The sequence below is a fragment of the Eretmochelys imbricata genome, chromosome 3, assembly GCF_965152235.1.
Source record: "Eretmochelys imbricata isolate rEreImb1 chromosome 3, rEreImb1.hap1, whole genome shotgun sequence".
NCBI lineage: Eukaryota > Metazoa > Chordata > Testudines > Cheloniidae > Eretmochelys > Eretmochelys imbricata.
Window position 1 is genome coordinate 195,382,978 of NC_135574.1, and position 27,820 is coordinate 195,410,797.

Below are 27,820 nucleotides of genomic sequence, written 5' to 3' on the forward strand. Positions count from 1 at the left end.
CTTAAGCATGTGTGTAGCATTGCTGTGCACAATTAAGCATGCACTGCATATCACCTCATAGGTGGCTGCGTTTCATTGGTGCAGGCTGTGATCCCTGTGTACATCTTGTGTATCAGTTTGTAAAGGAAGACTAAGGGAGAGAAATGCTGCTTTTTCCTAGGGTAAACGTTCATTGCTGAGACAAGCCAACAATAGCCCAACGGCTCCCCGCTGTTCCACAAGCAATAATCAGGCTAAACACACGTGGGAGGCTCACACAGAGAGGAGCCGGGGTTATGCATTGCATTGATTTATGGGGAAAGGGAAGCCCCACCATTTGAACAGTGTTCATTCTGAGGCCCTGTCTCCGTGGCAGTCTGGCCACTTTTCAGAGTAACAGCCGTGTTAGTCTGTATTCGCAAAAAGAAAAGGAGTACTTGTGGCACCTTAGAGACTAATCAATTTATTTGAGCATGATTTGGCCACTGATTTCAATGAGCTGTGGCTCTGACCCTGTGGGGGCAGTGTAGAAGTCAGAGAGCAGCTGACTCAGTTTCAGGCAGAATACCCTGTAGGAATTAAAACTTGCACCATTAAGTCCTGGCCTATGGTTTCTTCCACCTCCTGTGGTAAGAACAGACATGATAAGAGTGAACTGCTGCAGACAAGGGGCCTAACCGCAGCACATCCACCAAGCTGGCTATCTTCTTGAAGGGACAGGGACACCAGGGCAGCATACAAAGAGCCGTCCCAAGAGCCAGGAGGATTATTAGGAATCACTGGACTCCACACTCCTTCCCCCTCTCATGCCATCAGTAGTCCCTACTCTGGACATCCAGGGGATAATGCTTTGGATTTTTCATCAGTTTAAACATTTTGAGTTTTTATATTCTTTTCTTGTCTGAGAAATGTTGCTTGGAAAAGGATATGTTCCAATATGTCTGACTTGAGCCATTAAAGAAACATGAAGAGTTTCTAGTGGCAGTAGATGCATGTGTGTGTTTAGGTGCATAGAGCTTAATTATTTGTCACTCAGTGTTGTTATAGACAATTCTCTTGTAGACACAGTTATACTGTAACTTGCTATAGAAGTTCTCAGCCCAAGTGTAATTACTTTGCCAAAACTGGGTTAAAATTGGTTTGTCAGTTTTAAATACAGAGCAAGGCAGATCTTTTGTCTGCATCCAATCTTTGTTATTTTAGAGTTTAAAGTTGCGGGGTTGATTTCTATCACTGAAAGCTAGGAGAACAGATAGCGAATGCTGCCACAGTGTCTGCTTCCTGGGGATGTTTGGATAAAGTTGCATGGCAATGGACTGAGGATCAGACTCCCTTGAGCTATTCATTTGGATTTTAAAATTTCTGGTCTTCAGCATTTATTTGCGGTAACGTGTGCACAAAGGACAAGGGGAGTGGTGTGTTAGAAATGCACTTCCTTTTTCCCACTAGATACTATTAAATAATAGGTGTTTCTGAGAAAGTATTGGCACCTGCATAACATTACCCTGCCATCCGGGATCCCCCAGCTCTCAGACCTGTTTGTGGTGCAAATTCCATCTACAACCAGTATGCGCTCTCTGTTTAGCCTGGCCCCCCAGACTTTTATTAATAAATATCTTTTTAACCCCAAAAAAGAATCCTTATTGGTACCATTGTCATATACATGTATGCATGTACGCACACCACACACATACTTGTGTTGTAGGAAACATCATAACATCATTATGAGTTGATTGCTCGCTCCAGGGAGAGACAGACACACACACACATGCCTAACAAGTCTGTAGCTTTAAATCATTGCCACTGAAACTCAAAAGGTGAACACACAGCCAGTCCCTAACAGCAGTGCAAATGGTCTAGCATGTTAACAAGTCAGCAGTCCACCTGTTTGCAGGCTTTCCCCAAGTTCACAGTACTGATTCTTTTGACTCTGGCTCCGCAGTACTGGCTGGGGTGGGGACTTGGTTCCTGTGTGTTACCAGAGGTGATGTTTCCCCTTCAGATTTGCAGTTGGGAATTGCTTCTACATTGACTTCATTTAGCTCCTGCTCTTTTGCCTTCATTTCTTTTTGATTCAGATAATGAAGGATACCTGCTCCCAGGGCATCTCCTTCAACGTTCACAACAGTGGTGGTTCGATCCCTGGTCAATGGCAAAAGCACAAAAGCACCCTTTTAACGTAAGCAATACAATTCCATATATGGGGCCAAATTCATCCCTGGTGTAACACCACTGAAGTCAATGGAGACAGAAGGAATTCTTGTGGATAGACAGTGGCATTAGATGTTCTTTATAGGGACCATCACAGTTTTAATATAGAAGTGTACAGTGTTTTATGGGTGGTTCCAACTATTAGTGTTGGTTGTTCTCAATCTCTATGTTTCCTCTTCAGCTGCCAGTGTAACACTTCCCCTCTAGACAGGGGAGCACACACAAGTGATCTCCCTTGAGACAGATGTGCTTTCTCCACTATCCCACTGCTTCCACTTCCCTCCCTCCACAGCTGTCTCCACCAGCACAAGGAAGAGACAGCCCTGAATCCATTCCTGAACTTGAGTCCCCTGCACAATGAGAATGAAATGGGTGGGGGTGAGGTGGGAAGGAAGAATGACTGTTGCCCTTTTCCCTTGCCTTGTGCATCCAACAATAACCTGGCCCAAGGATTTGCCTCAATAGCCTTCTCTGGCCAATGGTCTTGACTGCAGGCTAGGTCAGTGCACTGTAAACCTGTTATTTCACTAGCACTGCAGTGTCGGTGGTAAAGTACTTTAATGTTAGGCTTTCTGGGTTATTAAGATTGATAAATTTTCTGGCCATCGGGGCAGGGAGGGATTAAGAGTCAGCGGGTGAAACACTACTGTAGCTAGACATACCAATTGGTGGGAGCTCACAGGCAGACAGCAATGATTAAAGTGCATAAGGGATTGGTTGAGCGAAAAGTCTAAGAGCACCATTTTGGATAGCTCAGTTAAAGTGACAGGAGAGCTATCTACGCCTCTCAGGTATTCGCAGATGGTCCCCATGTCACTAAGCAGAGCTACACACAAGGAGTCTTTTAACCTTTCTCCCTGGGAGAGGAGTTATTTAGGGCAGTACAAGAAGGTAAATCTAGGAGTCATGAGAAGAAAGTTAGTCTGAATAGCAGGATAAGACTCTTCACACTGGGATCTGTTAGGCTGATTTCAGAAGGGAGATTTGTCTTGGTAAGAGCTGAGCAGAACTGAATAAGAATGTCAGAATTTGGGCCTTATCTGGCTCTTTCCAACAGCAAAGAAAGGTGAGGTGCAAAAATAGCTAACTAAATCCCGATGAACATTGCACCTGCCCCATAACATGTTCATGCAGCAGCATTAGCTCTGTTTTATGATCACTGGCTGTCCCCTGACTCCACACTTCTGCCAATGTAGGATTGTTCCCTACAGTATATTCCCCAGTCCTTTGTCTAACCTAGTTTTAAATGTCTGAAGCAACAGGATGTGTACTGCTTTCCCCAGGAGACCATCACACTGCCTAATGAAGCCAATGCTCAGGAAGCTTTTCCCCATTATTCAGCCTCAGTTCTCTTTTTCTTCTATCTAATTTATAGCAATACCCTCTTGTACAGCTCTAAATAATTCCTCTTCAGAGAACTATAGTCAATGGGAATTTCATCTCAACAAAGATTAAGTAAAATTTGAATAAGTACTTTAGGATCTGCCCTACAGTTCTTATTTAATTGAAACAGAATTATGTTATTCTCGGCCTTTTCTGGTGAAGATAGAGAGAAAGAGTGTGTGTGCAAACTCGATATACAACTGTGTGAGTTGAGTTTTTATTTTCAAGACTATTGCTTTTGTTCCCCCAGTGCTGTGCTTCCAATTACATATGCCGCAGCAGATAATATATATTATACAGTACTTACACAATCCAGTCCACCGCTAATATCAAGGATAGATCGTTGGTGGGAAGTCCAATGGCCTCCAGGATAATAGCAATGGTCAGAACACCTCCAGCTGGGACTCCAGCCGCTCCAACGCTGGCTGCAGTGGCAGTCACACTGAGAACGTTTTCAAACACGAGTTAGTGCAAATTCTCTAACACACTCATTCAGTGGTTACAGTGCATATTTTACTACAGGGGCAATTTTAACCAAAGCAAAAGGAGGGGGGCAAATGTAACTTCTTTGTCTACAGATTCTTCCGTATTGGGCCATGTGTTCTGCTGATGTACAGTAATGGAAATGAATACTGTTGGGTACTGAGTGCTGTTATTCTGCAAGAATCAAAACTAGCTATCCAAGGAATGACTCTGCTGCTAATACTACCAGTGTATTTTCAGATGAGCAACGTGCATCACAGTTTATCTCTGCCATGTACATGAAAAATGATAACAGCAATCAAAGTGTGCTGGATGCTTTGCAGTCAGAATTAGAGCTGTTCCTGCCCAGAGGAGTGTAAGTGATCCAAATGGACAACATGCAAGCAAAAGAGCAAGGAAAGGAAGCGGATGGCTGGGAGGAAGGGGAGTACTCAGAATATGTCCCAGGGATGTCTGCGGGATGCAGAATGTTGGTGTCTTCGGGGTGCTAAAAATTACTTGTAGGATCACTGAGGAATTTTGGAGGGTCTTGGGGAGGGATCTGAAGGATGAAAAGGACGGCTCATGGTATATAGGCTATTTCAGGTGTGGAAGGGACAGCCCAGCATGAGGGTGCTTGAGGGAGAAGGTGTTTGATTAACACAGGGATGGGTGCAGTATTGATAGACAAATAGGAGGGCAAAAAAGGGGCATGCAAAAGGATACGCGGAGTAACGGCTCTGAACAGGGCAGTCATGGAAAGCTAGGGATGGGACACAGGCCAGGGCAGAGGCACACAGCACGTGACGGTAAGGCGTATGAAACTGACACAGAAGGTGATGTGGAGCTGCCAAAGCAAGCGCGAGGGGAGCAATGTGGTCAAAGGGCTGCGTGTGGATGATGAACGCGAGGGCAGCATTCTGGATAGACAGGGCACAGGAAAGGCCAGCAGCATGGGCACAGGAAAGGCCAGAGAAAGGGAAGTTACCGTAGACAAGGTGGGAAATTATCAAGGCAGGAAGGAACACAGCTATTAGCAGTGAGGAGGGGAAGGAAAGGACAGGGTTTGGATTGGTTGTAAAGAAAGAAGTGACTTACTGGCATCCAAACATGAGAGGTAAAGGAGAATAAGGGGTTAAGGAGGATATGGCAGGCAAGGGCATAGGAAAGGCCATGGAATTACCTAGCTTGATGGCCAGGGGATGGGGAAAGGGGAGCTTGAGATGGAGAGAAGAGTTCTGCACAAATGGCGTTTTTGAGATGCTCAGTATCCATTTAAGATTCAGATCTAGCCCTTAATCTCCAAATTTATCAAACCTCCCTAAATTCCAGTACACATCAAAACGAGGTTTATAAAGCTTTAAAGACTCCTGTTGTATTGTTGGATAATACGTTCCACAGCAATGTACAACTGCAGTTCAGAGGTCTGGTTTGGGTTGTCCTGGAGTCTCCAGGAATCAAAGATTATGTCATGTGAAGAAATCTTCAGGAATACATCCAACCAAAACTGGCAACTGTAGGTCTGGAATTTGAACTGCTAGGTATTAAAAAATTATTTGTGTTTAAAAACAGAAAGACCCCAGGCTTAGCATGGTGTTTGGGGGCCAGGGAGATGTGGTTTGAATTACAAGTAACTTACAGAATAGTAAAGATCTGTCCAGCATTGAGGTCAACATTGTTCAGCTGAGCAATAAACACAGCTGCCACGCACTGGAATATAGCGGCTCCATCCATGTTCACAGTGGCCCCAATAGGAAGGATGAACCTACTGATCCTCTTGTCTACTCCATTGTTTTCTTCAATACACTTGATCATTGATGGGAGAGTAGCTGAGCTAGAAACAGACAGGAAATAAGACAACCATGGAGCAGTGCAGTCCTGTCCAACCCAGTGCATAAGCTGTCAGTTTATTATCATTCTTAGTATTTCCCTAGTACTGCTACATAGAATTCTAGACCAAGATTTTCAACACTGACTAGTGACTTTGGGTGCCTGATATGAGAGGTCTTAAAAGGGCCTGATTTTCAAAGGGCAGGTGTGGGGTCAGAACTTTTTGAAAATCTGGACCTTTATAATGCCTCAAATTGGGCACCCCAGATCACTAGTCCCTTTTGAAAAGCTTGGCCAAGAGCAATGTATAACTATTCTCAGCAAAAGCAACAGCTCCTTTGCAAAGTGGTATTGCCTTCTTCCTTGGTTATGGTTAGGAAAGAGATTTTCTTTAAATGGGAAAGCAAACAGATTCCCCCGTCCCACACACCGTGTCGCTGAAGTTGTTGAAATATGGGCTGCACATCATTGCTAATAATGGCATCAATATTGCAAAAGGTTATGCCCGGATGTAGAGTTAACCCTTCTGGTGTCTCACTGACATCAGTGGGAATCTGTAAGGGGGATACCATATGCCTAACCACAGTCCTTTGCAGAATCAGGGCCAATATTTGCATCTGAAACTTGTTCAAATTAAAACGTGGATTTAGCATACCATTATTCCATTTCAGAAACAAGCACAATAGCACACCTTGAACAAGTGGCAAAGGCCGTTGCCAATGGCGTTATAAGTCCTAAGAGAAAGCTGAAAGGATTTTTGCGTGTGAATGCAAAATACACAAGCGGCAAAATGATTCCTCCATGGATGACGTGACCCAGAATTGAGGCAAAGATGTATTTTCCCAGGCTGGTTACCAGAAGGACAATATCTTCCATTTCCACAATCTTGCTTCCAACAAGGAACGTAATGCCAATAGGCACATACCTATATAAAGAAAAAAAAGGGTTGTCTTTGATTAATATAAAGCAAGAGGAACAAGCCTTAAAAAGACACCTGCCACTTTCGTTTTTAGGGACCAAATTCTTCCTACCAGGCAACTTGTGTACAGCACTCTTCCCCTACTGAAGGGGTGAAATCTGCAGTGAATTCCATGCCTCCAGAACCACAGACTACATGGGGCCATGCGCTCTATACACTTACACTAAACAAATTTACCATGAACTGTGCTCTCTCTTGGTTGCTAAAGGGGACGTTGTCAGGCTAGATAAGCTGTCATTGGCCCTTGGCCTGAAAGTAACATCCAAGAAGGCTGTAAAGTGGCACTGCCAGGAGCGGAGATGGTACAGGAATGTTGGCAGAAGCTATCAGGGAGATTGCATGCCCACAGGAGAGAGTGCAGGAGAAGATGTGTATTGTGGAGTTTTATTCCATCAGCGAGGATGCCAGGTTAGTTCCTGAAGCTCAGAAGGCACAGGGCCAGCCCACGGAAGGCATTTAACTCTAGTATTTGTCTACAACAACTGCACGTCTGGAGTCTCACTCAGGCCTACAGCTCTATACACACACCCATCTACGGACACACCAAATCTTCAGGCATCAATAATTTGTTTGTGGTTTCCTTTGTCAGCAACAGTTTACAGTCCTCAAAGGGAGCTCCTTGGGAGCTGCATTTAGGCCCCAAACACATCTCCAGCCCAAGGAGCCCGGCTGTGTGCTGGGGAATTCCCTGGAGATGAAAAGAGAAGAAATTCTCACCACAGCACAGCAGCTGCTACTCCAGTTTCCAGGCTTACTCTAGTCCCTGGGCCCCCAAAGCAATAGGTGGTGGATCAGAATATGAGTAGATCCACTGACATGTCCCTTCCTCTTCCATCCCACAATCTGCCCCTGCCCTCAAGAGAGAGCCAATGTCACCTCTTGTACAGTACCCCAGTCCTTGCCCTGGCCTGTGTGAGCAGCAGCTCCCCCTCCTTGGCTGGTATGATGAAGGCTTCTCATCTTATTTCAATTTACTTTAACCACTGGCTGACAACAGCCCTTAAAGGTTTGATGGTTGGGTTTGGTTCACAGAAGGGGAGGAGATTCCAGACACTTATCTCGTAAGAACAGTTTTGCCCATCCCTAACTGTTACTTGAAAAGTGTGAGAGATTTTGGATAAATATCAGGAGGACACCGATAGCCTTAGAGAAGGAAAGAGAAGTGAGAATTACTGTACATTGCCACGTCAGGCTCAGAAGCATTCCAATAATCCACAAAGAAAAGGATTACATATGGCTGATTAATGTGGAGAGTTAGCTTCATTAATGAGCTGAGTACAAGAACCACCCTCTATCAGTTTTTGATAGCCTACGAATTACACTCCAGAGTGAAAGCCTTAAGCTGCTTTGAGACTTTTAAATTTAAATCCCTAATGACAGAAATGAACAGAAAGGTCTGTATTTATAAGGTCAGATATTTTGTTGAATCCATTCCACTTCTTGGGGAAAAAACAGCAGTTCAAGTGAAAAAAAACCGCACCTGTCAGGATGTATATACATGGAGTTAGAAAAGGACAGAGCATAATTTGAGAGACTTCCTGAATGGTTGTGGTTCTTCTGGGTGCAGTTTCAGCACCTAGGGTAAGATGCTATTGGCTAAGCATTGTTTGATTGGCAGAATGATATTCCCATTGACAGTTTAGCAGTTTGGGTCTCTTACATAAGGTGTAACCTCCAGCCATTCAGTATACAGTATGTAATGAATGGCAGGCATGACATCTGGGGCTCTGATTGCGATTTCACTTAAACTGGTGTAAAACGAGTTACTCTTCTAGCAGAGTGATTTTAGAAACATGCTTTGAAACTTTTCAGAGGTCTTTGCTGAGTATGACGTTGCTCACTGTGAAGAGTCATAACCAACCTATCCATATGGACATTGAGTGTTTCAGCTGGCAAATCTGATCTAAAATTAACACCTTCTCTTACCCCATCAATAATTACACCTTAGATTAGTAAACCTGGATGAGTGTTTAAAATTCCACTTTCCTCTTTCCACTGTTTCTTTACTTCTTGTTTTGCTCTCAGCTTAGACAATGAAAAACAAATCAGTGGATTCACTTTTACTTTCCTTTATAGTCTTAATGTTGCACGGGTCAAGTTGCAACTACCACACAGGAATATTTACTTTTTAAAAACTGAAATTAAAAAAAAAACACTGGATTAAAATATATATATATAATATTGGAAACATTTATGATTGACCTTAGCTTTTGTAAAATGTGGGGACAAATGAGTTTCAGCTATCTTTTACTGTAATTGTACTTATGGTTTTTCATTTCTATACTTTGGATAGTAGGATAGTTAGTTCTCCTCATACTTTAGCAGGGATCTAAAACTCTCATGGCAAATGTCACACAGAAATGTATGCATGACTGGTCTCTGAGTGTTCATTGACTGGAAATGGCTGGACTCCAGAGAAGGGGGTGAAGGGGAGGTCCCACTATTACAATTCTGCAGAAGGAGATAAAATAAACTATCATCAGAGGTTCAGCCTCCTTAGAAAATACATAGACATCCAGCAGATGTGGGAGGAGGGCTATCTCTGGGAGATTAGGAATGTTAATGAGATGTTGGTTTGTAGGTAGGGTTGCCAACCCTCCAGAATTGTCTGGGAGTCTCCAGGAATTAAAGATTAATCTTTAGTTAAAGATTATGTCATGTGTTGAAACCTCCAGGAATATGTCCAACTAAAACTGGCAATCCTATCTGTATGTTGAAAGTATTGGCTCCCATATTCCCTTCCCACCCAGGAACATGAAAGAGGTCTTTCCTATATGAATTGAGACACAAGATCTAAGGGGAAATCCTGGTTCCACTGAAGTCAATGACAAAACTCCTGTTGACTTCAATAGGGTCAAGATTTTCACCTATTTTGTCACTCTAATGGGAACTCCTAACTAGTCTTCTTATATGAAGGGACCGAGGTTTTCAGTTGTGTTTTGTCAGTTCTGTGTTCTGTACCCAAGCACTTCTTCAAAAGTAGACTTTCCTTGCAACCCGAGTAATGTTGTGTTATAGTTAAACATATTCTGTTTTCCGAGTGTTTTGCTATATCTGAGTTTGTATTCAGAGCCTGCATTTCAAATAATCATAAGATAAAGGAATGAACTAAAATATGGGATCACAACTGTGCACCTAGTTTGCACATGCAATTATTACAACTGTGCATGCAAATTGGGGTTTTGCATGTACAAATTCCCAACTTGCTTGTGCAGTCACAGTAAAGTTGCATAAAAATTGGGCATGTAATTGTGTACTCACCCAGGCTTCTGGTGCTTAATAAAAATAGGGCTTGATTTTCAAAGTAATCAAAATTGAGTCCTGCAGCTGATTCCTGGAGGACTGCCTGTCATTCTCAAGAGACAGCCTACAGTGCAAGCGACCTTCTGGATATTGCTCATGTGCAAAGAAAGAGGCTACATTCTTTATTTTCAAGAGGCATCACAGATAAACACGGGAGAAAATATAGTGGGCAAAACAGCCATAAAGTACCAGACTCATTCCACTGATGCCATGCCACTCACTCTTTACTCTGGTGATGGATGTGGCATCAAAAACCCAGCTAGGTAGGTAAAGACAGACATTCCTAAACCAGGAAGCACTGCTGTCATGGTAACGTATTTACAACCACACTTACCACATAATCCAAGACACCAAGACCATAGTTGCCTCATTGAATGAGTTAAAGAAACGAATCAGATCTTCTCCTTCTGGGCCAAGCTTTTTCAAAGCTACTCCCAAAACCAGAGCAAACAAAACCAGTCCCAGAATATTCATCCCTTCGATCTCTGTGGCAATAGGGATCTGTGGTATGAAAATAAACAGCATGTTTGTTACGCATCATACTGATATGGAATTGAATAAAAATGAACCTCTTGTTATTTTGCTGTCTGATAAGTCTGAAATCAGCATGGCAGAACCTCCCAAGGAATGGAAAGGGACATTATGCAAAGCAACCCAACAACACTGCAGAGGAAATAAAAGGGAATGTGCTTCTGTTTCAGTATTCATGGGAACTAGTTAAGGTCAGATCCTGCAGTCCTTGTGCATGCAAACTTCCCCATTGACTCCAGCAGTAGTTATCCAGGCATCAGGGCAGAAGGACTGGTACAGGTCAAAATGGTGACAAATCACTCATGGTCAGGACAGAACTGGGGCACTAGTTAAAGGTTAGAAAGTCTCTTCTCCATGGCCCTGGGAGGGAGCATGTTCTGTAAGATATTTCAGGTATCAAAGCTACTCCTATATTTTTGTAAAGCAGGTATCCGCCATAGCTAATTACCCATCGCTACTGATAATACATAGCATTATTTAGTGGGAGGAACCAAACCCTATTCAGGCTTATTCCACCTCCTATAATAACTCGTTTATGCAAACAGCCTCCTGCATTCTAGACTCATGGTTTGCTATTGGTTAGCTACAGATACATTCTACAGGTGGTATTTAGAAAAAAGGTGGGAAATAGTAAAAAGTTCTTAATCCATCTTTCTCTGTCAGCACCATCAGGCTTAGGCGGTGCAAATGAAAACATGCTTCATGTTCTCAGAAATAGTTTGGCTAATTGGTGCAAGTAAGTGGATAATAAAACTGATCTAGCTTTTCACATAAATGAGCTCACGATGTGCTGACAAGCGCTCTCTGCCAGTCCTTTTGAACTCACTTCCCTAGAAGTACTGTGGACTTGTTTGGCATAACAACAAAATAGGATCTGACTGAGTGCTCTCATGGCTTAATAAAAATATAATCGTTTTGACAAACCATTTTTTCCCATTGACAACACATGCTTCTTAATAGCCCAGGTTGTTTTATTAGCTCATCTAAGCACAATAAAAGATTAGAGGTAATAAATAACTAGACTTCTGGCTAGTTGAAGTAGACATCTGCTCAACACCAGAAAGATAAATATATTCCCAGATAAAAGTTTAAAATGTAGAATAAATGTTGACAAAAATTCAGAACACTGATGCACTTCAAATAAAACCAGCAACTTTAAGAGAGAGAATCCTTGTTTGAAGAGTGGCGGGGGTTGGGTGCAGGGGTGTCTGGGTGCACAGGGATTGGGCAGACAGGGGGAGCAGCTCCCTGTACAGTGACCCCTTCCCCAACCCGCGCACTCAAAACCCACCCCCCACTGAGCCCCCTCCACATCAGGAGCCCCCCACACCTAGAACCCCACCAACAACTCCCTAAACCCTCATTCTGCCGAGTCTCAGCCTGTGTATCAGGCGCCCCCACACTCAGACCCCACACTCCCACCCTACTGAGCCAAAACTAGCTGCACACTGACCCCCTTCACCAAGCCCCCCACTGAGCCCTAACCACCTTCACCTGGACTCCCCTGCAGAGTCCCATTCCCCCTGCACCAAGCCCTTGTGCATCCAGATTCCCCCCTGCACCCAGACCCCGCACCGAGCTGCCCGCACCCAGATTGAACCACACAGAATACTGATACTCTTGAGAGGATACTGCACCAAAAAGTTTAAAAAATTTAAATTCTGCAAAGTTCTGCATATTTTAATTGTCAAAATAACACAGAAACACAATAACAATGTAATCACACCATTTTCAATTCTTTTGGTAATTTATTTCCAAATAATTGTCAGCAAATAGTTGAAAATGGTGTGATTATATTGTGTTATTTTGACAAATAAAATATGCAGAATTTTAAAATATTGTGCACAGAATTTTTAACGTTTCGGTGTGGAATTCCCTCAGGAATAGGTGATGCACAGGTCAGAAAGAACCCAATCTGAATCAGATTCCAAGCTGCGTTTGCTTGCAGGAAGTAAGGAAAAGGAGTGTCAGTAGAGCTGCTAAAATTTTTTCTAACTGAACATTTTTTCCATCAGAAAATTCCCTTTTGTTGAACTCGAAACTTTTCATGGGAATGTGTTCATATTGATGAATTTTCATTTCGGAAAAAAATTGAAAAAAAATCATTTTAATAAGGTCAAAATGACCTTATCAGAACGTTTTGATTACTCACTTTGAAATGATTTTTTGTTTTGAAATCTTATAGTATAAAAATTTCAAACATTAAAATCAGAACAAAATGTTTCATTTTTGAAATTTTCATTTTGCAATAAATGTTTTCTCTCCTCTACATGAAAGGATTTATTTAAGTATATTTACTTATGTATGCTTATTTACACAAACAGTGGAGTTACTCCTAAATTACCCTGGTTCAACTGAAAGAAGAATTTTCATTACCAGTGCACCAGGCCAAATTTTGCCAGGAGTTGACACCCCAGTGAGCTGCATGGACTCAGGCCCACTGTACTTATCTGACTGGGCTTTAGCTGCCAAGCACGCTTTGGGATGCACTTTGAAAACCATGTTTCTGTTTCTTTTTCTTCGAAGATTTGAATGTGACTTTTGGCAGCTTAAAAGGTGGCATTCTTTTCTGTTCTCTTCTCTTTTAATTTTTACACCTTTCAGGGCTCTTTTTTGATGGAGTGCTGTGTTTCCTGGAACACCATCAAGTATTCGTAGTCTGACATTAATATCTGGCTATTATAGCCAGTGATGTTGTGTAAAGATTTTTTCCCGATCACGTATAAAAAGTTTTTTTCAAACACTGGAATTATGCCAGGGTGGAGCCTCTTTAATTCCACCGGGAGTGGTCCTAGTGCCTCTAGCGAAGGGTGGTCAGACAAAACGAAACTAAAAGCATCATTCAGCAGCTGCATTTCAACTCTGCTGTCATGTTACTTATGGATGGATGATAGTTACATTTGGACAGGGACTTTTTCATCTTTTAACAACACATAGCATTTAGTATTAAGATGGGCACCAGACTAGATCTGAATGTGCTAGGTGCCTTACAGCAGTATTCTTCATCAAGATACAAAGTATTCAATTTAACATGGGGCAATCTTTTTCCTTCTTCTCCTTTTCGTGTGTCCGATGTTAATTACATTACAGGCCTGATCCAAAGCCCACTGAAGTCACTGTAAAGCCTCTCATTGATTTGAATGGCTACTGGATCAGGCCCTGTAGTATCGGTGGATTATGCTAGAGGGGAGTTATATTTTTGCTCAGCTATGTTTATTTTATTATCTCATGCTCCCACTAAACTCCACCCCATCTATCTGTTTTGTACTGCTGTTGCATCCCCTCTGTCACTTTCTGGGGCAGGGACTGTCACCTTTATTACTTGTCTACATATTGCCTACCACAAAGGGGCCCTGGACTGAGCTTCACAGATGCTCCTGTGATATAGATAATACTAATCATCTTTTAATTGTTATATTCCTTTTTTTTATGTTAACTACAGATTGAAATTGGATGTTCTATATCTTAGCAGACCCTTTCTGGGATATAGATTTCATTCAGTGTGCTAAAAAATAAACAAACTGTAAGCTCTTCAGTGAGTTTTGAGGAACAGAACAGCGATCAGTAATGTTTCTGCTAAATACCTAAATTAAGGCAACAAGATGTGTGTCCTGTCTGACACCAGCGAACAAAGCTCTTATGAAAGCTATTTTTGTTTTGTGTCCATAATGCTGCTTTGCTTGGCAGTTTTTTAGGGGTGATACACTCTAATGTTAGAACAGAAAACGCTTTTCAGTGTCAGTTTTAGAGACTGGAATTAAAAGGATCTTCCTCAAAGAGTTTATCAGTGGGTGTTTTTCATTTCCCCATCTTTTCAAGGTGTAGTGAAAGACTCTAAATACTGCAGATTACTCAGTGGGAGCAAACTCCTGGAGTAAATTGCTAGGACTTCTTAATGACAACTGGCAAGGGGATTACAAGGATAATCCTGATCCTGGTATGTGCATTCTGGTTTACCAAAGAATGTCATGTGAGGTCTCAAATGAAAGCCAGGGTTACACTGGTCATTGATATCATTGTGAAATGTATGTACAGATATCAGGTAAGGAGTCATGTTTATATATTGAAATGTGTTCTTATATTCTGTATCACAACAGAGATGGAGAAACAGGCTTTCTGTCAAACAAAAGATGTCTATTCACCTGTCTCTGTTGAGATGTTAATTAAGCATTGTAAGCGAACACAATGGTTGTCCATTTACATAGAAGTTATCAAAGAGAGGTAAAGCCAACAGGGCAGCAGCACATAGGAAAACAATCCATGGGGGTTATGCTGTCTCTGAAACATACATGAACTTTGGGGATATAAGCAGAAGGCAAAGAAGGCACCTCCGGATCCTGGGCCTAGGAAATAAATGGGCAGCGTCTTTACAGCCATGGAAATGGGATGAAACCTTGGGTGAAATGCTGCAGAGGACTTTGGGTGAGATAAGCTTCTTTAGGCAAGATAACAACTTGTTAAGTCTAGTCTAGTCTCTAGGAAGTGTGTTATAATTTTGTTTTCCATATAACCTTTTGTTTCCAGTTTCCTTACTCACTATCACTTGACTCTTTTATAATAAACTTATTGTTATTTTCTCTATAAATATACTTCAGTGCTGTGATCTTAAGCAACGTGCTGATCCTGAGTTGAATCATAAAAGCTGGTGTGTACACTGTCCATTTGGGGACACCAGACTGGGTATTTCTGTGAGTGTTCCACGGATAAGAGGCTGAACACTACAAGGGGACACTTCAAAGGGACACGGACTGGAGTACACCTCCTGATAACCTGCAGGGCAAAGTCAGGGCTGGCATAGCTTGGAGAGAGTGCTTGGGTGACTACTAGGCTGGTGAAGACTCTCGGTCCTGGGTACCCTGAGAACTGTCACAATGAGTACCTGCAACTTCCACTGCAGGGGGGAAGGGTTTGATCTCTCAGGGGTCAGCATTGCTCAGGATTTGACCCAATGGGACAAAAGTGACTTCTGGAGGCAGCAGGATCTGGGAGGGGCCCGACAAGAAAATGGGGATGAGGGAAGCAGTTGACAAGCTTGTAGCTGCCATGCACAGATCCCACTGTGGACGAAGCACTCTTCTCCTTGCCTCCAGGAACCCAGTGAGAGACTGAGAATCCCGAATTCCAGCAGGCTGCAGACCCAAGGGGCCAGCCAGGATGAGAACCAGCAGAAGAGGGCAAGCGACAGCTGCTGCTCTGCTGGAGCATGTTAGAATCATGAATCCAGCCACAGAAGAAATGCGGTGGGGATTCCCAGTCTCATTATCCTGGTGGGTTGAGAAACAGGCTGGCCAGTGCACCTTCAAGCCAGTATAGGTTGTGAGAGAATGCTGCTGCCACAGCTACCAGTCAGGGGAGAAGGAAAGTGCTGAAAACCTGAAGGGGAAGCAGGCCGAGGCTCTGTATCTGCAGCACTGACAGGATCCAGCTCCTATCTCCTTTCCTCCACTGCCTTCCCCAGGCCCTATTGCTAGCAGGGAGCAAGAGAAAGTGTGGGCAACCCCCTGTACCCGTGGCTATGAAGTAGGCTGGAGGTGGAGGCTGTGAGAGTCTAGACCTGAACTGGAAATGCATGCAGGGGCCCGTTAAACTCCAAATTCAAGCTAAACATTAACTGAGTAAAAAATTCAGTGTGATAAACAACCCCCCCCCCCGCACCAGAATGGGCTGAAAGTCCTGTTATGCTTGGGAAAGTGACCATGAAAAATAGTATCCTGGAATCCTGTGTTGGTCTCTAAATAACTTCCAGGTCAAATATAGTAAGTTTACAAGACTAACAATAGGCGTGTTTGAAAATCTCACCCTATGGGCAAGATTCCCCTGAGTGGGAGCAGAGGTAGGCCAATGCTGACCACTTCTGGAAATGACACCGAAAGTCTCCACAGGCCATACTTTTGAAAATACAGACGGCAGCCATCCGCAGCACCTGCAAATCAGATGTCATTTTCCGGCTACTTGCAGATATGCCTCTGTTCTGCTTAATTTGTCATGTTCATCCCCTTGAACCAACTGTTGCTGCCTTGAATCAGTGATTAAATAAAATAAAGATGCAATGAAGCTGTAACTAGAAACAATCTCAACCAACCGATTGGTTTAAAGAATGCAAAGAGGAAAGGAGTCACGTCTGTGCTTCTCTTATACTTGTTTATCAAGAATAAGGACTAAGAAACTAAGGGCTACGGATTAGTCCTCCAGCGAGTAGGGCACTAACCTCCGACTCTGGAGCTGTGATTTCAATTCCCTTCTCCACAGACTTCCTGTGTGACCCTGGGCAAGTCACTTGGCTTCTCTGTGCCTCAGCTCCCCATCTATAAAATGGGAGTAATAACACTTCCCTACTTCTCAGGGATGTTGTGAGGTAAAGACATTAAAGACTATGAAACATTCAGATACTACAGTAACACGGGCCATATAAGTATGATAGATAGATAGATAGAGAGAGAGAGAGAAACTGCCTTACCTTCTCAAATGTAACATTTCCAATGGAGATGTTTCTTACTATTATCTTATAATCCGTTGCATACTGTGGATACAAAAAACAACACGTTTTCTGTGGGCATCAGATTATCACTGTGACCCTATCTGTGTTAGTACGACATTTCATCACTGTAAGGTTACCAGTATGATTTCACCAGACTGTTTTGATCTGGGCCCAGGCTATAGATCAGGATAAAAAAGGATCTCTACAAACTAAGCTAAACTTGCATAGAGAGAGAGGGGACACTAGTGAGAATCAGAAATAATTCTACTGGTAATGGATAAATGGTGTTATTCCTAATTTATACCAGTGCAATAGAAATCAGAATCAGGCCCATTAAGCCAACTTGACTTTGACCCTTCTTGCATAAGAGGAGGTAGCAATTAGGTATACAGTTCCCTCCCTGTGTCGGGATACCAGAGCACAATCATCCACTGCACAGGTTTAAAGTGACAGTGTTCCTTTAAGTTGCCCAATAGCTGTTACCTCCCCACTGCCATACATTGGTATTTCAGAAATAGATATTTATAGACAAACAGTTTTAAACTAAAAGTCATGATTTACATTTTCAAAACCAAAGAGTATTTTGGGATTGGCATGTATTTTTGGTATATAGTGTTGCTGTAGCTGTGTTGGTCCCAGGATAGTAGAGAGACGAGGTGGGTGAGGTCATAGCTTTTATTGGACCAACTTCTGTTGGTGAGAGGGACGAGCTTTTGAGCCTTGTCTCTCAAATATATTTTTGGCAGCTTTTCAGACAAATATACTGACTTCAATTAGTATTCTTTGAAAAACAAACAGCAAATGGCCCAGAGAATTAAGGTAAATGAAGTCACTATCTGAAAAGCTCTAGCCAGCTAAAATTCACCCTTATGCAGAGGACAAGCACAAGGCCTATGCAACACCTACATCTTATTTTGACGGCTTAAGTGGAATGTATATGGTGCGTATTTTGGCCACCTATACAAATGTAAGTGTCACCCTTAAAACTTACCTGTAAGTTAGATTGGGATATCAAGAATATTAATTAACACACACAAAAAACAAGGCCATAAATTTACTTTGATGCCTAAATTAAACACATCCCAGGAGCAAGGCTCTTGATTTATATTTTTCAAAATAGGGAAACAAAGAATTTGAATAATTGTGAATTGTGTCAATGACAGTGTAAAGAAATGCAGAATCTCCCCACTTAAATCTTATTACAGAATACCACTACACCAAGGAATACTGTGGCTATATTTCCCACTTTTATTTTATGTGGGACTTTGACCTGTACTATTTTATGGTTTTATATGAAACCTGATTTTGGAGTTCTGTCTTGCTTTGAAGAAAAGAGCACAATGGAGCTAACAATTGTTATTTTTCAGCTCGGCTATCTGAAAGAATTACCCTGTCTTATAGCAATAGAGTATCTTCAGCAATAAGTATCTTTTACATACATCTAAAATTAGAAATGGGCCCAAACCAACATCTTCTTCAAACTTCACAGCTCAGGCTCATCTAGTGTAAACGAGTTCATACATTCTGGTGCCAGCTAGTGTACTACCATGCTTCGCTCATAGCACTGTATGTCAGATGAGAAATGAGACTGAACTGGGGACAAGTGATGTAATGAATAATATTAGGCAGCAAAAGGTAAAGCTCTTTGCTGTATTCCAGTGGACCTTTGGTGTTTTAGCTTTGTTCATTCCAGACTTAATTCCACACCATTGTCTATAGGCCATATGAATAGCTGGTCAGTGGATGTACGTTAGCCATATTGCAGACCCATCAATACACCACCACTGTGTGGGATTTTCAAGAGAGCCTAATGTAGCAAGGCACCTAACTCATACTGACTTTCAAAGGGAGCTAGGTGCCAAGTTACCGCAGGTGCTTTTGAAAATGCCCCCAAACGGTGAATTATTGTGGTGGGTTTTTTTTGTTTGTTTGTTTTACAATTTACCACATGTGCAGTCATTTATGAAAAGCCAGCATTCCTTTGGCCTGCCTGCTCAGTGCAGCTCATTTCTGAAAGCTTACATAGGCCTTACCGTTCGAAAAGCGGCAACAACCAGGTTGGAAGGAAACAGATTTCTGTAACAACAAAACAAAATAAAATAAAATATTTCCTGTCTAAAGAATAAAAAGGGTGTATCATGGCTTTTTACTTTGGAGAAACACCAAACCTATAGCAAGGGCAAATATTTTGGCATTAAAATGCTCTATATTTAATTAACTTCCATCAGTTTTATGCTTAAGTGAAGCTATTACTTTCCTCATTACTGAATAGCATGTAATTGAATTATAGTTAAATTAATACCCATTCTTTCTCCTAATTCTCATGTGATTTTTTTCTCATAGCAAGAGCATCATTATAATCAGCGAAATCAATTTCAGGGGACCATTTAACCCTTTAATATTGCAAGGGCCATTGAGTAGATCCAGGAAATCTGCTTCCCTAAATACCCAGTATAAAACCTGACAATACCACAGACAGCTGCTGCCTGCAGCACTGAAGTGATTAAAAATCCTAGGTTTAAGACGGTGCAATCCCATGGAAATCTGTAGTCTAAATTCAACGTTGGTTTAAAATAGCAGTGTAAACTGCACATCAGGCGTAAGAGTCCTGAAAATGGGTATGAAGTGCAAAGTAATAACTCATTTAAATTTAGCATTCTCTGTGTGTGTGTGTAAAAGTGTTAAACAAGCCTAACAGGAAAAACAAATAGTTGGTGGTTATAAGATAAAGCCGTACCCCCTATTTTATTTTGCTCCCCATCAGTTATTTTTACTGCTATACTTCATTTCTGTTCTCTCAGTAGGTAAATTACACGTGTTTTGCACACCAATAGACTGTCAGATCTATGCAAGTTTCACAACATGAACCCATTTTACAATCATTTGTTCGATAGCTCTCTTTTTTTGGAATGCACTGCCTTTTAATTTCACTGAATGCCACTTTGTTCTTGTGTTATGGAAGCTCATAATCTACCTTCTTGAGACCATTCATTACTTTATATACTTTTATCTTGTCTCTTCTGATTTGTTTCCTTTTTCTCAGGTAAACAATCCCAACCTTTTCAATCTCTCTTCATGTGAAATTTTTTCATAAGAAGTAAAAAGGCCCATACTGGGTCAGACCAATGGCATCTACTCCAGCATCTTGTGTCTAACAGTGGCCAATGCCAGATGCTTCAGAAGAAATGAACAGAAGAGGGCAAAATTTATCAAGCAATCCATCCCCTGACGTCCAGTCCCAGCTTCTGGCAATTGGAGGTTTAGCGATAGCCGGAACATGGGGTTGCCTCCTTGACCATCTTGGCCAACACTTCCCTATTCACTTTCTTCAGGCCATTCATGGATTTATAGACCTCTAGCATATCCCCCCTTAGTCATCTCTTTTCTAAGATGAACAGTCCCAGTTCTTTTAACCTCAAGTCATATGGCAGCCGTTCCACCCCCCTCATCATTTTTGTTGCCCTTCTCTGCACCTTTTCCAATTCGAATACATCTTTTTTGGAATGAGGTGAACAGAACTGCACACAGCATTCAAAGTGTGGGCGTACCATGGATTTATATAGTGGCATTATGGTATTTTCTGTTTTATTATCTATCCCTTTCCTAATGGTTCCTAACATTGCTAGCTTTTTTGACTGCCGCTGTACATTGAGCAGATGCTTTCAGAGAACTATCTACATGACTCAAATATCTTTCTTGAGTGGCAACAGCTAATTTAGACCCCATCATTTTGTATATATAGTTGGGATTATGTATTCCAATGTACTTAGTTTGCACTGATCAACATTGAATTGCGTCTGCCATTTTGTTGCCCAGTCACTCAGTGTTGTGAGATCCCTTTGTAAACTCTTTGCAGTCAGATTTAGACTTAACTATCTCAAATAATTTTGTATCATCTGCAAACTTTGCCACCTCACTGTTTACTGCTTTTTCCAGATCATTTATGAATATGTTGAACAGCACTGGACTAATTACAGCTCCTTCAGGGACCCTGCTATTTACCTCTCTCCACTGTGACCATTTATTCCTACCCTATGTTTCCTCTCTTTTAACCAGTTACCATCCCAGCTAATCCTTAACAATCCTGTACTTTTAAAACTGTAACATAGGATGTTAAGGTTTCTATTACATCTCCTACCTTTGTATTAACTGATGCTTAACACCTGTACCCGCTGCCTGTGTGTAATATTCTTCTGTACGCTACGTATGTAAAAGCATATGTAGCGAGTTACCCACATTTCTAATTGTAGGCTTGATCTTTCACCTATCTGTAAATGACTTTTTTGAGAAAGAGAAAAAGCTTTAAAGAGAAGTGTCTACTCTATTTGGATATGTTAAAGACATCCTGCCAGCTGGCATGATTCTGAAGGGAGATTCCTGAGGCAGCTACCACACAGTATGCATGATATGCTGTTTATTTACCTTGGGTCTTGAGGTGAGATGGGGAATGGTCAGGCTTAACACTTAGGACATGACAGGAATCGGAGGATAAAGTTTGTGGTGAAAATACTGCCAAAAGGTATGTCTTAGGCCCAGTCTACACTTAAAAGTTTTGCTGGCATAATATGTCAGTTAGGGGTGTGACTTTTTTTTTTTTTTTTTTAACATAGCTATGTCACCAGTTATATTGCCCAAAATATTTGCCAGCACAGTTTATTTCACTCACCAAATCACTATAAGCTATACCAGCAAAAACATAGTCTTGTCAGTATAACTGTATCTATGCTAGGAGGATATGGCTATAACATCAGTAGACCTGATCAGTCTACACTATAAAGATATAGCTTTACAGCAAAACTTTTAAGTGTAGTTGAGGCCTTAGGGTAGGGAAGAAATGGAAGGTAGTAAATCCAGGGAGCGGCAAAGGGAAAGTAAGTGGAGAAGTTACGTCTTTGAAAGGAAAGAGAAGCTAGTTGAAGGTAAGGGTATGTCTACACTAGCACTTTTGTCGGTCTGCGTGTGAAAAAAACCCACACCCTTGACCAATGTAAGTTTCACCAATAGAAGCAGGGGCATGGACAGTGCTATGTCATTGGGAGATGCTCTCCCACGAACATAGTTACCACCATTCATTGGGGGTGGTTTAATTATGCCGATGGGCAAGCTCTCGCCCAGGCCGTCAGCACAGAGCAGCTACAGGGGAGAACTTACAGCGGCACAGCTGTATCTGTAGACATAACCTAACATATGCTATCAACTCAGCTGATACGTTGTTTGGTGTTCTCCTATTCATAGCTCCTTTATCCAGTCACACTGTATGGACTTTCCCACAGCCTTGATGATACTACGAAGTACACAGACTTTCACAACACAATTGGTTGTTAACACTCACAGCCTTTTTTCCTGTTGCTTTTGTCAGCAGCATTGAAAGCATGATAGGACTAATTTGGGGCTTATTGAGTCAGATCGCATTGTAGCTGAGAAATATGATTTTATTTAATAGAAATTCACAATATAAATGTTTTGCTGAGCTATTAGAAAAGAAAAAGAAGAAAAAGAAAAAGAAATTCAAGCAGGCTCCAGTACTGCAAACAGTTATGCACATGATTAACTTGATGCATGTGAGTTGTGCCATTGACCTCCATGGAACAACTCACATGCATCAAGTTAAGTGCACATGTAACGCTTTGTAGGATCAGAGCATTAGGCCTAGTACTTAAGCACATACTTAAATTTAAGCATGTGCTTAAATCCCATTGGGTTTTACTAGATGGCTTAGTGTGGCTGAAAGCCCCAATTCAGCAAAGCACGTGACATTTTTGGCTCCAACTGCTAGATAATGCTTCAAGGCCATTCTGAACATTGGCGAATGCAATGCACAGAAATGTGACTGTACTTCCCCAATTATCCGACCTGATTTTGACCTTGAAGACAGCAAAGAACATTTTAGGTTACACAAGGGTATAATTATGGGCCAAATTAATTAACACAGAAAGATCAAAAGGAACCCCATTACACTGGATGTTTTGCTCAAATAATAAAGTCACTTTAGACTATAGATTCATAGAAGTATCTAATTTAATGTGTTATTCTTATTTGTTGTGCAATCTACTATTTAGGAAAAAACATTTTAAGTCATAAAAGCCTATTATCAAATAAATGGTTTAATCAGCTATACACTAAGATGCGATTTTACACACAGTAGAGTCATAATTCATTAAGATAAGTCATCATGTGAATTAAATCAGCCTTTGATGACAGACAGGCCAGTGTGAAAGTGCACAGGCTTTCAACTTCATCAGAGGATGAATCTGTGCAAACACCCCCATATAAAGCACAATACATAGTTCAATCGAATGTGTTCCATAGGAAAATGTCACCCCACAACTGACTGGCTGTTTGGGCTGATCATGTGCTCACATCCCAGGCAGTGTTTATCATGCGCAGTGAAGCAAAACTAAGAGACCTTGGAAAGCCAGCCCCAGTTCTGTCAGTACGAGTCTGTGTTCATTATGTCCCCAATTCAAAATGGAAAATTCACACAGAGAAGCACAAACATACTTCCTGTTCATGTGTGCCACCATAAAGGAAGGATGGCATTTAGGCAAATGTGTAATTGCACATGAAAATCAGATACAGCCATTGGACAACATTTTTTCTCAATACACCATTGTACACCTGGAATTTACATGGGTTACTATGAAACAAAGTAATAAATAATTATATAGAGCACCATAGATCTTTTACACTTTACAAAGGAGATCAGTATCATTCTCCCCACTTTACAGAGGGGTAACGTGAGGCACGGTGAAAGGAAAGTGACTTGCCAAAGGTCACCTGCCCAGGCCAGTGGCGGCAACAGAACCCAGGTCTCCTAAGTCACAGACCAGTGCTCTATCCACTAGGATCCACTGCTTCCCTATAACTTTTTTTTTTGGGGGGGGGGCGGGGGGAGAGGGGGGAAGAGAGAGAGGATAGAAGTAATTCAGGTGATGAGACAAAAAAATAACTGCCAGGATCACCACAAAAACACACACACACACTCACATTTACTGGTCCCCCGTATCTAGTGCTCTTTTCCTAGCCTACTTTCTGCTATGAAGGATAGACGGCTTCCCACAGTATGCTGCTCCAATTAGAGCTTGTCTAGATAGGAAAGTTGTTCTTCAGAAGTGGATTGTGTTAAACAGGAACATGGCACTCTTATTCTGGAATATGAGTGTCCACATGGGAAGATACTCCTGAACTTTAAATTCTCACCCTTCCTTAATCTGAATTAATTTTCAAATGTTGACAACCCTCCTTTCTGGAATTAAGAGTGTCCACATAGGAAGTTTATTCTAGAATAGCAATTTCCGCAGGCAGACAAGCCCTTAGAAACCTGTGAAACAGGGCCGATCCAACCTCAGGAAGGGAACCACAGGGGAATGGTCCAGAAGGTCCACAGTAGTTGTGGATAAGGGGTGTGATGAGCTTGGGGAGTAGGGTTAGATTAATGGGTTATTTGAATGTGTAACATTAAAAGTTTAGTTTGCTCTAAAAAGACCCCAAACCCTGAAGTACCTGTTATATTTTACAAAAGCACATGACTGTTATCACTATACCAGCCACCCTTGAGCAAACACTGGGGTTGTCTGATACTGAGTATGCTGGTTATCTCGCCAGCATGTGGTCCAGTGATAGTACATTCCTTGCTACCATTACATAGGTGGTAAAACTGAATGCTGTCGGTGCTGGGAAGGAAGAGAGTTACATAACTTATACGGTGCATGTCAACATGCCTGAGTTAGAGATGTATTTCCTGTTTAACTCAGAGGATCTGCTACAGATCCTCCCCTCCCCAGGAAAGGGGACTGCCTCACACACAGGAGCAACTTTAGCCTCAGGGGTGTGGTAGCAAATGCAGACCACCTCTGTGCTCTGAAGGGGAGGAATGCTTCCCACTGTGCCTCTCCTCAGTGCCCAGGCCAGCGAGGATGGCTGCGAGCTGGGCAGAGAACTCTCCACTTGTCACAACACAGTGTACGTTTTGCAAAAAGAAAAACAGCCAGCACTCACAGGGGGCATCATTCAGCATGAACGGACAGCACTGCCTCAGGGTCTGGGGCACTGGCAGAGCAGAGTGAGGAAGCTTGCAAAATACCCGCCCTGTACCTGATGCAAGACGCACTGTCACCCAACTTAATTTAATCATTTTAAAAGGAACCTAGATAAGGAGATAACTACGGTTAGAGGAGATTAGACTGGGGTCTTCTCTGTTAAAGATATACACTCATTCGGAAGCTTTTATCCTGTTCACAAATGCACAACCTTGTAAAAACAACTACTGTTCCATTCCCTAATAATTACAAAGAATCAGTTCCACCAATAATGTAGGGGATGTTAGTTTCTGAATCAGAATACGGCAAAAAGCAAGTGCAGACTCTACAACTCCTGTTTAAGTTACAACATTCCCTTTTTCACAGTGTATGCAATAATTATGAGGTTTCAGAAATGGACATAGCCTGTTGCCAATACATGACACTCTGTGTTTAGCATTTCTTGAAAATACACAGCCCAAGCAACTGTATAATTGTAACTACTAACCCACCATTCCCTTTCCCACATCATAGTCATTACAATGCAAGACTTTTATCCCTTTTGGTCTCAGAGTAGACTGTTGCTATTTACTAATAGTCTCATTTTTATAACTCTTTCAAAAACAGATTGATTTAACAGATTCATTTAATCACAGAACAGTCCGCTGATTGTTTCTAAGGCCCATTACTCCACCACAGTTGCTTAGGGCTAGCCACTGGGATCTGTGAAACCCATGCCTATCCATCCCTCAGTTTACAGGGCTAATCCATGACTGTGAGATTTAGTGCCACTAGATTGTTGATTTAAGGCCACCTTTTAGAAATAATCCAGAGGTTATAGTCCAGTGTCCATGTTCAGGGTGACTCCAGTCAGTGACTGGGGATCTCAATCCTTACGGCTGCAGGTTCCCCCTCTTGAAACCCAAAGGCAGAGTATTCTCTGCAAGCTCAACTGAGAATGGGACTAAGTGCAAAAGTACTCCTGCATTCTGAGCCTGGCTCTGATACTGATTCCTGGGGGTCTCGATCCAGTCTGTTTCAGTTTCTCCATCTATAACATGGGGATGATAATTTTTCACTCCCTCCCAAGGGTGTTACAACTAGAGCTAGCCAAAAATTGGAATTTCCACCCTGCAGAAAACGCCGAGATTTTGAAATCTGGTTTCACCTCAACTGGGAGGAAAATATTCTCTTTTGTTTTGTCCTTCAATAAATATTTCATTTTCATATGTGTCGCCACTTCAGAGGTCTGGCCTAGTGAATGAGTGATTAGTGGCCAAGCCTGGGAACAGAGCCAAACCCCAGCCTCCCATGGAACAATGCAAAGCACTACTTCTGGCCACCAAGCAATAGACTTTTAAAAAACCAGAACTGCATGTCCTGGTAAAAGACAGCTTTTCTAATCTCCAGAGAATCTATGTTAAATATTGACTCTCCAGGCTGGGTCCCAGGTCCCATTCACTATTTCCACCTAGGGGAAGGTTTACACTAGGTTTCAAGCCTTGTTGTGCCTAAAAAGTGCACTAAGAGTGTGAGTGCCACTTATGATGTCACTAATAATCACCTCACGGTCCAATTCACAGATATATGGCTTGTCAGGCCAGAAGGAACCATTATGATCCTCTAGTCTGAACTCCTGCATAAAACAGGCTACACCATTTCACTGTTCCACTAACTCCTGCCTCAAGCCCATAACCTCGGGTTGAGCTGGAGTGTATCTTTCAGAGAGACTAGCCCGTCTTGATGTTCAGGTGTGTCATTGCCACCTGTTTTTCACAAGCTAATTATGAACTGTCTTGATACCACTGAAAACGTTTTAATTGATTTTTGACCAGTCTACATATTTTGGCATTTGCTGTTGCCCCAATTTGAACTGAACTGCGTAGCAGAATCTCAAAGGACGTTTCCAGACACCACAGATAACAGCCAAAAAAATCAAAGCCACGTGTCCTTGGGTTTAACTGAAGTGTTTCATACTAAAAAAAAAATCATAGTGCACCAGTGTTGTGTGCTTTCAGTGTGAAAGTGATTTGCACTGGCTGCCAGTTTGATTCCAGGCACAGTTCAGTCTTGATTTGAACCTGTGAAGCCCTAAATGGTTTGACGCTTTGCCAGCTTAAAGACCTCCTCTGCTGTAGCATTCTGCCACAGCTGAGATCAGCAGAAACATTTTAAAAAGCAATACTAGGGCGAGAGGGAAATAACCAGTGGGGTGTTTTCCATGCAAGTCCCTCACATAACTTGCTCTGCCCCTGGTCAGCCAGAGCCTGGATTTGTTAACCTTCTGGACACAGGGCAAAGCTCTTCAAAAACAAAAACAAAACATGGTGCTTGGGGAGGGGACAGAGCAACAGTCTAGGGATGGTGTTTCCAGGTTTCAGGGTGCGATTCTGTGTTGAGCAGGCCAGTGTGTTGGAGGTGATACATGGGGGAGGGCGGCGATGGTGTGTTGGAACAATCCATTTCATCTGATATTTTCAAATTGGATTTTGTCCCATTATCGTAGTGGCCCCCTAGTGTGTTTTAAAGGGGTGCTTATTGCTAGGGATTGATTACTTGAGAGACCGACTGCTCCTCTCCCTGTGGGACATTGCCACAACTGAAATCAATGCAGAGGGCCAGAGTTGGGGCACTGCTGCCAGAGCA

The 27,820-nt window shown here is 42.1% G+C and overlaps 1 protein-coding gene across 2 annotated transcripts in view; it reads right to left on the bottom strand.

The window, feature by feature from the left end:
- Positions 1 to 422: 422 nt before the first annotated feature.
- The window catches only part of SLC1A4 (solute carrier family 1 member 4), a 32,204-nt gene continuing 4,806 nt past the window's right edge, over positions 423 to 27,820 (bottom strand). Inside the window, exons 2-8 of one of the 2 annotated variants that reach the window (XM_077814031.1) lie at positions 19,190 to 19,232; positions 17,136 to 17,198; positions 10,482 to 10,648; positions 6,557 to 6,790; positions 5,675 to 5,869; positions 3,881 to 4,015; positions 423 to 2,121 (exon numbers count right to left, since the gene is read on the bottom strand). In XM_077814031.1, coding sequence (XP_077670157.1) covers positions 1,887 to 2,121; positions 3,881 to 4,015; positions 5,675 to 5,869; positions 6,557 to 6,790; positions 10,482 to 10,648; positions 17,136 to 17,198; positions 19,190 to 19,232 — 1,072 coding nt within the window. In that variant the 3' untranslated portion in view covers positions 423 to 1,886. Of the gene's footprint in view, positions 2,122 to 3,880; positions 4,016 to 5,674; positions 5,870 to 6,556; positions 6,791 to 10,481; positions 10,649 to 16,886; positions 16,903 to 17,135; positions 17,199 to 19,189; positions 19,233 to 27,820 lie in introns of those variants that run through there. The other variant, XM_077814032.1, reaches the window with a different exon arrangement.